Consider the following 10,218-nt stretch of genomic DNA (forward strand, 5'->3'; position numbering starts at 1 on the left):
TCCAGACTTTCTCTGTATCAGCAGTAAAGCTGTTTCGCTTTTTATCCTTCATGTGTTCAATGACAGCACTTTAAATTTCCTTCCAGAACGTTTCCTCTGCATTCAAAGCTTGGCTCACTGGTGTGAGAGGCCTAACTTTCAGCCTATCTCGGTTTTCGACTTGCCTTTCTCACTGAGCTTAATCATTTCTAACTTTTTACTTCAAGTGACAGATGTGTGGCTCTTCCTTTCACTTGAACACTTAGAGGCCGTTGTAGGGTTCTTAATTGGCCTAAATTTAATATTGTGTGTCAGGGAATGGGAGGCCCAAGGAGAGGGAGAGAGAGGTGGGAACGGCCGTTGGGTGGAGCAGTCAGAACACACATTTATGGATTAAGTTCAATGTCTTCTATGGGTGTGGTTTGTGGCACCCCAAATCAAAACAGTAATGTCCAAGAGGACTGATCCCAGATCGCCACAACAAATATGATAATGAGATCAAATATATGGTGATGGAAGGAGAACTGACTCTGGGTGGTGAACACACAATGGGATTTATAGATGATGTAATACAGACTGGTACACCTGAAATCTATGTAATTTCACCTACATTTGTCACCCCAATAAATTTATATATATATATATATAAAATAATGAGAGTTTGAAATATTGAATTAACCTAAAATGTGACACAGGAACTAAATCAGCAAATGCTATTGGAAAAATGGTGCCAACACAAAGTGGCCACAAACTTTCAATTTGTAAAAAAACAAAAAAACAAAAACGCAGTGTCTGCACAGCACCATCAAGTGAAGCTGTAAAAATGCCAGCACAGGTAATTTTTAAATTTTCCCTTGCCACATGAAAAAAAGGCAAGAAACAGGTAAAATAAATGTTTTAAACATATATTTAGGTAACCAATTACATCCGAAAAGTTTATTTTAACATATAATCGATACAAAAAACAATAAGGAGGCATTTTCTTTTTGTTTTGTTTTTTTTCGGTGTCAAGTCTTTGAAATCTTATGTTATTTCACTCACAGCACATTTCAGTTCAGAGGGGCCCCATCTGATGGGGTCCACAGCCATGTGTGGCTCATGGCTACACATAGGACAGCGTAGGGCTGAAGGGTCAGTGAGTAGATATTCTCCCTGCTGGCTCTGGGTAATTCTTCAGATCCTTCCCCACTAACATTTCAGTGCGTGGAGAGTGGTTTCAGAGAAGTCTCTGTTATCACATCAAGAGTAGACCCAGCATCTTTACACAAGCTGAGAAGCGGCAGTGTCGTAGGAAGACTGTGCTAGGACAATCTCTAAGTCACGGAGTGAACTTCACCAGATGTGGGTTCTTGATCCACCTCTATTACTTCCTACATCCTAGGACAGGTGACCTAGTCAAAAACCTGTTTGCTTATCGGCACCACAGAGATAAGGGCACTAGCTCCCCTTAGTATTGCTGTGAGGACCACGCACACAAAGCGTGAGCCCAGTGTAACTATAAACTATATTTCTCCAAATGTGAACTGCAGGTATTAGTATTTGGGTTTGAGAAATAGAACAGGGGTCCACTAGAATTCTCGTAATACTTTGCAGACACAAAAGTACTTTAGAGCTGCAGTACTTTGAAGGCTTTTGTTGATAAGTACATTGGGTTCTTCCAGAGCTGGGAGTGAGGGCAATGATTTGTCCTTGCATTCAGATGTACCTTCACCTCTAGAACACTGCCTGCCCATTGTAGGTCCTCAGAAAGCTCATTAAATGAATTTTTGGTTGTAGAACTCCTGAATAATAGTTAAAAGTGCACTATGAAAATATGATCCTTAGTCAAGATGGTAACTTAACCTTTATTCTAATATTTAAATTATAAAGTTCAAGTGGCTATTTTTTCATAACAGTCTCTACCAGAAATTTAAGACTCTTGAGTTGATACAAAGTTCAAATAACACAGGGCAAGCTTAAATGATTGATAGATCTGCACAGAAGTAGCTCCATATATAAATTGCTAAAACATGATCTCAATATACTACATTCAAGACTGCCCCAGAATGTATGCAATTCATGATTATTAAAACTCATCACTAATTTCCTATAAAGTTTAAAAAAAAAAGCATACAACGCTGCAATAGCATAAACACATTTATTCACTAACCAAAGGGACGATCTTAATTAAACCAACACTTGGAAATAGTTGCATGTAAAATGTTTATGATAAAGATAACTGAATACAGAGATGGAAAAAAAAAATAAAAAGCACAGAGAGATTTGCTCATTGAACTGAGCCTCTTTACTCGAGCAGCTAATTCCTGTCCAGAAGGATGATGGAATTTTTACTCTACTTTTTCATAGACCCGAGTACAGTTCACATTGTTCATGACGCATTCCTAAGAGAAAGAATGATATTAAAGACGGAGGTTAGTGTTGCATCCCAGGGCAATGGTGGTAGTTACATGCTATGATCAGAATCCTACCAAACCTTGTTATCTATGTCACAAGCGGAGAAAACACATGTTAGGACTCTTGGGTTGCAAAAACTAGAACCTGACATTTTCCTTAAGATGTGTACATACTTTCCTGAACACTAAAGTATCGATGTGCAGTATCTAAATTATTCATTTGGTCTTGGCGAATATTCGCCCTCATTTTAAAGAATGGAAAAATGTATGCCTCAGAGGGCAGTTTGGTGGCTTGCCCAAGGTGCTACGGGAATGTCGCAGCAGATCATGGCCTAAACCCAGCTCCAGTTCCATCCTTGCTCCATCCCCATGAAGAGCTTTCTTAGTTATTAGTGGTCTAGTATTTAACTGTTATTTTTTCTCTTCCCAAACCTGGCCGTCCTGCTCACGATCAGTGATTACAGTAGTTACGTGAACAGTGAATGTGTGTAAGAAGCCAAGAAGACATAAGCAGTTTGGCACGTACCACCATTAGTTTCCCATTTTCCACTCTTCTTGTTATTGTGCTTTCCTTGCCATCCCATTCCTGATGTTGCACCAATGCGCCGTTGACAAAATTGCACACAGTCTGCAAAAATAAAGCACATTTCTTAATCTTCCAAAGCACGCTACATGAGTTTCCATGACTCAGTACCTCCTTAATTGACATTTTTTCATCTTTTCCTTTCTGAGTCTACTTCATTACCCCATGGGAACTTTATTCATAATACAGTTGATGCTTTTCAATCTAGACACACGTAAGAGACACCCAGCCTCTCTCCTGTTCCTTAAACCATTTTTTCCCACAATAGACTAAGTTATGAACTGGTCCTTTCACTAATTTGTCTAAACTCAATTCATAAAATAACTTGAGACCTTTTCATTAAATTCTTGCCCGTACGCAGTAAAAATGGTATCACTACAGTCTACCATTCTAGAAGCTTCTGTGATTAGGTAAGTTATGCCTGACCTGAGTTTTTCTGCCATCAGCTGTAGTCTCTTCAAACTTCTCTCCCAGGTTGCATGAAAACTGCGTTGTTTTCAACGTGCTCTCAGTTTTTATGGTGAGGTGTTTGCCGTCAGAGGTGATGACACAGTCTGGTTTGGCCATGGCGCCCATTTTCCGCAGAGCCATCCCTACTCCTGAAGAAGGTGAATTATGTTAAGTAACAGGCAGACCAGAGTTATAGTTCGCAGAAGGAAAGAAGTAATTCAACTGTAATTGCGCCGCGATGCGTATTTCCACTTACTCACTGATGAAGAACTGTGGTAAACACATACCCAGGGCTGGCCGCGTGCCTGCGCTTGACATATGTGAATTCAGGGAAGTCTTACAACAGCTTTGTGATGGGGGATACCACTGTCTCCATTTCACAAATGACAGAGTGAGGCACTAAAGGACGTACCCAAGCTCACTCAGCTGGGGAGGAATGGGGCTGGGAACCAACAGTGCAGGCAGTTTGGCTCCAAAGCTCAGTTCTTGGCCACCGATGCTTTGTGGCCTTCAGAAAATGAGGGGAGCAGTGCAGACTTCTAAAACCCAAACTCACTTCTGCCAACCATTGTATTACACGACTCCAGCACACAGCCTGGCACAGGAAAGGCCCTTGATAAATGTTTGATTCACACACCACACAAATAGAAACCCATCCTGAGATATTCAAATACCACAAGGTTTTCAGAGTTCAAGTAGCACAAACATGATGGTAATAAATGGAAAAAGATCTTATATTCAAAATCAGAAAACATTTCATAGCTGTGTAACTCAGTTACTATGTTGAGAGCATATCTACTTTATAATCTGTATACTCCCCCTGGGTGTTACCATTTAGAAGGAAACTTAGATCTAGGCGGCCAAAGCACTGTTTCACAGATAAGGAGACTACAACCTTGGCAGAAAAACTGGCTTGATGCTGAACACTCAGCCAGGATTGAAATGTCCCCCTGAGCTTTCTCTTCCGCCTTATGCTGTTAGTTGAGTCATTATTTATCCTCACTTTGGACAAATGGAGGGCTGCTCTCCCCACACTTTGATTGCTTTCTAGTGAGTTGAGCCTGGCAACCCGCAGGGCTCTAGGAGCTTGGAAACAAGCCATGTGATGAACACTCGCTTCCAATGGGCAAACAGCCTTCTCTATTGGTCCTCACAGGTGTATTTCTTGGATAAGAGTACAGTAAATGGCTTTTCTCAGAGTCGTCTTAATCTAGGTTTACAGTGAAAAAAAGAAAAATGCTGCCTTCCCGATTTACTCACAGAATCATAAATACACTGGCGTCTCCACAGAACCAGCCTGAACCAGTCACTGTCTTGCAGAAAGGCTGATGAAGGAGTGTTTCTTAAGTGCCGCAGGGACTGGGTTTCAACAGAGGGTCTTTGTAGTGGGTTCTGCACCGAGGAGCAGCCATGGTAACAGTTGTGGGATGGCGGCTTCCAAAGCCCCCCTCCTGGTCCCACAGTTGTCTTAGGGCCTATGCTACTCCATCCTACGTCCTAGTGGCCTGTGACAATGGTCCATTTTTGTTTGGTAATCTCCCAATGTCTCAACCAGCATGCAATCGTTGTCACTGGCTTAGAAAAGGACGAGAAAAGAAAATGAAGCACTATTTTGAGAGAACTTGAACCTTCTCATAGGGGCGCATCCTACTTTGCAAGGAAGGCTTTAAGTCGAGCGCCCTCTGCAGGACCATGCCCATCCTGCATGCAATGAGGAAGCCTCTGCAGGCGGGCCGGGCCGTTTCTGACCCGGGTTTTCCAACAAAGCCCACACACCGCCTCTTCATCCCTCATCCTCAAGATGCATGCCGGGGCCGCAGCGCACGGCCACCCCCAGGCACATTCGCCACCCTCCCACTGCGGCCCTGGCCTGGCACCGCCAGTACAAGGTCAGCGCTGCCGGCGCCACGCCTCTGACCTCCGCTGCGGGGTCGGGGGCGAGGAAGCCCGAGGCTTCTGGAAACTGCGCCACACACAGGACCCGGCTCACCGGTGAGAGCGGGCACGGGGCCTAAGGTAGGGGCTCTGGGGCCAAGAGCAGGATGAAGCTGAAGCTGTAGCCGCGTTCAGATGCTCTAGAGGCACCGCGTCCCGGGGAGAAGAGGGAGGACCCGCGCGCCATCAAGAAACAAAAGATGCGGGAGGGTGGGAAAGGGGGAGTGGGTGCGGCCACGATGGGGCAAGGCGGGGAGACAAGATGATGGCAGAAAGAGAAAGGATGAGTGGTGGGGACAGAACAGGGGAAGTTAAAGTGGCAGGGAACTGGGTGCACCACGCGACCGGTCATCCCGGGACTCCTGGGGCCGGCGGGCAGAGGCGCGCACGCCTCGCTTTGCAGGCTGCTCCGCCGCGCGGTGCATCGCAGCACCCGAACCAGGGCCGCGTGGTGGGGGGTTGGGCGGTGGAGGGGGCGGCCGAGCACGCCCGCCCCGAGCCCAGATCGCCCAAGGACACCCGGGGACAGACAGACAGACAGACAGACACACACACACACACACGCCACGAGGCGGGCGCCGCGGGGCTGGGGGGCTGGGCGCCTCACCTAATTCCTTCATGTACTCATCGAAGCCTTTGCTCTCCACTAAGCGCCATCTTCCTACCAGCTGCTGAATGGAGGCCATGGTGGGCGCGGGCGGCGTGCGGGTCGAGAGGAGCGGAGAGCGGCGTGGAGAGCTTGGCTGGAGGCATCGTGATCGCGGCTGCTTTATGCCTCGGCGCGGGGCGGGGCGGTGCCGGGCGCCCAATGGGAGGCGCGCCTCGCCCGGCCCCCGCCACGCCCCCCGCCTGCTCTCGGGCTGGAGGTGTGGACCCGCGCCACCTGCCCCCGGACTGGAGGGCTCCGCCCGCACCGTCTGCAAGCGGGGACCCGCCCGGCGCGCCCCACGCGCCCCGGACGCCGACCCCTGCACGCTCCCGCGCCCATGCACACCCGGGAAGCCGGGGCGCGCGGGGGGTCCCGGCCCGCCTCTCCTGGGCCCCACGTTTCACTGCCAAGCAGTCGCCCCTTTTCCGTTTAAAATATCTCAAGGAATCAATGAGCCCTCGTTGGGCTCGGGAGGCTCGAATGGAGTGATCAGCGGTGTGGTTGACTGATGGATTGATAAACTTATTTGCCTTACTCATCTCTGCTCATAGTCACTGAACAAGCTCACATCCCACACTCCTTCCTGAGAGAACCTGTTCTCTCCACCCTCACTCAGGCCACCCCCGGCCCAATTACCGTAGGACCTCAGGGTGGGTAGATACCTGAGTGGAGTTACACGATTTTATCAGAGGTGCGGGGTGGGTGGAGGTGTCTCAGGAAGTTCGGTTTCCAAACTAAAACTCGGTTGGAAGCTTCAACTTAAGTGACTGCCATTGCTCTCAAATGTTTTCTGTCAAGAATGTTTTAGTCGTTTATATTCCCCGCTGAGGGAGCGCTTCACAGTTTCTTCTCAATCCCGGAGTCTTCAGACTCCCGCGCATTTCCCCTTCGCCTTCATCATAATAATTCCCGATGTCTGTGTGTAGAACGCTATACTTCTCCAAGTGTACTTGTCGCAGGATCTTGCTTTGTGCTCCTGGGCCCCTGTGGCAGTGAGTGGGACAAGGTGAGGAAGTTGCCACGCAGATGGGCCAGCCTCCTTGATGGAGATAAGGTCCATTCATCTATGCGGGGCCTGCTGTGCCAGATTCTGTGCTCCCCGGGCACTTCGTATCTATTAACTCTAATCTCCACCGAAGTTTTGCTATAAAGAGTGTTATCCCAATTTTTTGAAAGAGGGAATAAGGCAGGGAAAGTTTGCAGAGTGGCAGGACCAGAATTCCTGTCCAGGCCCTTTTCACTCCAGACCTGGTGACATAGGACCACTCCTGGGGGCCTCCAGCTCACTGCACTGCTTGCTGGCGAAGCTAAGAGCAGAGGCTGCAGCCCCCTGAACCATTCTAGCAACTCTTCCTCCCATAGTCCTAGAAGACGTTCGTTTGTAAAACAGAAGCAATTTTACTTAATATCTCTGAACCTCAGTTTTCTCATCAATGAGATTAAGTCAGTAAGAATTACACTAAATGATTTTTTTAGGTCCCTTTCAATTTAGGAAGTATTCCTGCAGCGTATAGCTAATATATAGTATATAGTATGGTATACTTAGTATACAGTATAAAAAAAAAAATAGTCAAAAATCACTCTATCGCCACCTACTGGTAAAACGAACATTTCCCTTAGGTTTTCTTAACAAATGTTAGGCGCTTGTCAGGCTCACATCCCCCAGTCGCAAATACAGCTTGGGTGCGTACTGTGAAATTTTACTTAAAGACAACTTCCCAAATTAGTGTAGCTCAATGTGTCTTCCACAAAGCTGATTATAGGATATAATCATTTCCTAAGAACTGCAAGCATGCAGCTGGTAGAGAGAGTGCTCACTCCATTAAATAATAAATCATTGCAGGGACCCCCAAGCTGCCCGTGTTCTAACAATTGAGTCTTTTCTCCAAAAAAAAAAAAGGGTTCTGGGGGGTAGGGCGGGGAAGCAAAGCGATCACTATAAAGTGGTACTTCTCAGATTTTAGTGTGCAAACAAATCACCAGGGGATCTTGCTGAAACGCAGATTCTGACTTAGTTGGTCCAGAGCAAGGTGCATTTCTACCAAACTCTCAGGTCTGTCTGCCCGTGTTTCTGGTCTGAGGACCTTGCTTTGAGAGTAAGGCTATAAAGCATGCAAACTCTGCATAGGGTTTCGCCACATCCAGGTGACTTTCAGTTCAGTGACAAATATTTTCTGATTATATTCCCATAAAATACATATATAGAAAAGACAGGAAGTTGGACAAACTCACTCCAAAAATTATCTTTCTCAACTTTTGCACTGTTTTCTAATTTGCCTTAAGTAGGTGTTTTTCTGTCTGCTCACCAGAAAGACAGACAGAAGGCTTCACACAGGGTGGGGAGGGTGGGTAATATGTTTATTTAAATCTATCTCTCCCTTAAATGTTATAAGCAGGTTTTTGACCCTGACTCTTGCTGGCTTGTCTTGCTCTCAACACACTTTGCATCCCCATTTGAAACCAGATCTTCCATAAGAAAATCCCACTCATTTCCAAAGCAAAATCGTCATAAGTAGATAGAGCACAGATCTGCATCTAGACAGTTGTCTGTAGTCGCAAAATCTCCAGATAAGAGCAAGGTCAGGTACACGCTGAAGGCACACCCCGAATATTAATTTCTAAATCCTTCAATGTACCCAGGCATTGCAAGGAAGGTGCTATAGCCGCCATCCATCAACGGAAGCTTGTTTTGTTCTGGGTAATAAGATGATTTCCATTACAGCACTCATAGAAATAGAGTTCTTTTGTGCATTTCGTCCTTGTCCTTAAAGCAGTTTGATTCTTACACAACATGGCTGCAGATGGCTAAGCCTTCAAACTTTCCAGCTGCCTAAATAATCCATCCTAAACATATGCTTGCTAAATTAACTGGACTAGAGGGAAAACGAGACATTACAATAATTACAAAAGTTACAATAATAAAAGTGTTTGGTTTCACAATAAGGCAGAGGGCATAATGGTTCATCTCGGTGTCAGATGAATCCACTTCCTTTATTGACACAGATGTCGCCGGCATCCAGATTTCTGTATTATTGAGTATAAATTGGCCATTGGCTCATGGCAATGGATTGCAGAAACATGTAATTCGGGCTGACCCCTTCATGCTCCTGTGGGCAGTGTTCAAAGCGTCCCAGGTGTAGAAACACAGCACCTAAGGGGGCATCTGGAAATGGAGCAGGAGGATATTTGCAAAACCACCCCAATAAACACGGAATCTTTGCAAAATCTCTGTGTTTACAGGCAACACAGCCTCCGAACAAATGCCCTGGCAACCCCACCTCCTCAAGCCCACCTCCAACCAAATTGCCACTCCTGTTATGTACAAAGTCTGGGGCTGGCCCAGCCCCAAACACACAAATTCCTAAGCGGCACCTTTGCCCTTAAAAAAAAAACAAAAATGCAAAAACAAAAATGGCCAGATAAGATTTTTTTTCACTGGAAGAGACCACATTCTTTTCTTGCATATTATACTTCCCCATTTTTCAGTTCTACCTTCCATGTGATAGTCTATGATTTAGTGTTCACTTCCCCAGTTCTAACACCATTCGAACATTTCTCTTTATTGATATTTACCCATAAGAATGAATGATTTTTTTTTTTTCAAATCAAATCTACAAAACCCCAGGGTTGCTTGCTTCCAAACTATTTATGCTGATGGGCCAGGCCCATGGCTTCCTTTTGCCTGAATGAGATTTTAAGAAGTTGTGGTACATACACAATGGAATACTATTCTCCCATAAAAAAAGATGAAATAGTACCATTTGCGACAATATGGATGGATCTTGAGATTATTATGCTAAGCGAAATAAGTCAGCCAGAAAAAGTCAAGAACCATATGATTTCACTGATATGTGGTATATAAAACTGAAATCAACAAAGGAACAAGAAAAACAAATGAAGAAACAAAAACTCAGAGACACAGACAATAGTTTAGTGGTTACCAGAGGGTAAGGGGAGAGGAAGGTGGTAGATGAGGGTAAAAGGGATCCAGTATATGGTGATGAAAGGAGAACTGACTCTGGGTGGTGAGCTCACAATGTGATATATAGATGATGTAATACAGAATTGTACACCTGAAACCTATGTAACTTTACTAACAATTGTCACCCCAATAAACTTTAATTAAAAAAAAAAAAGAAAGAAAGAAGAAGAGTCATCGGAATTTAAGAACCTAAGTCCGACTGAAGACACTTTTCCTGATCCTATCTCTGGTCCTCTTAACTTGCTGG

At 45.4% G+C, this 10,218-nt stretch overlaps 1 protein-coding gene across 1 annotated transcript; it reads right to left on the minus strand.

Annotated features, from left to right (window-relative positions):
* Nucleotides 1-2,102: 2,102 nt before the first annotated feature.
* On the minus strand, nt 2,103-6,102 carry FABP5 (fatty acid binding protein 5). Its single transcript, XM_033125679.1, has 4 exons — nt 5,948-6,102; nt 3,382-3,554; nt 2,899-3,000; nt 2,103-2,360 (listed from the first exon to the last, which is right to left on the minus strand). Exons 1-4 carry the CDS (start codon nt 6,024-6,026, stop codon nt 2,307-2,309), a joined length of 408 nt encoding a protein of 135 aa, XP_032981570.1. The 5' UTR covers nt 6,027-6,102; the 3' UTR covers nt 2,103-2,306.
* Nucleotides 6,103-10,218: the final 4,116 nt, after the last annotated feature.

The sequence above is a fragment of the Rhinolophus ferrumequinum genome, chromosome 14 (assembly GCF_004115265.2).
Source record: "Rhinolophus ferrumequinum isolate MPI-CBG mRhiFer1 chromosome 14, mRhiFer1_v1.p, whole genome shotgun sequence".
In the NCBI taxonomy this organism is placed as follows: domain Eukaryota; kingdom Metazoa; phylum Chordata; class Mammalia; order Chiroptera; family Rhinolophidae; genus Rhinolophus; species Rhinolophus ferrumequinum.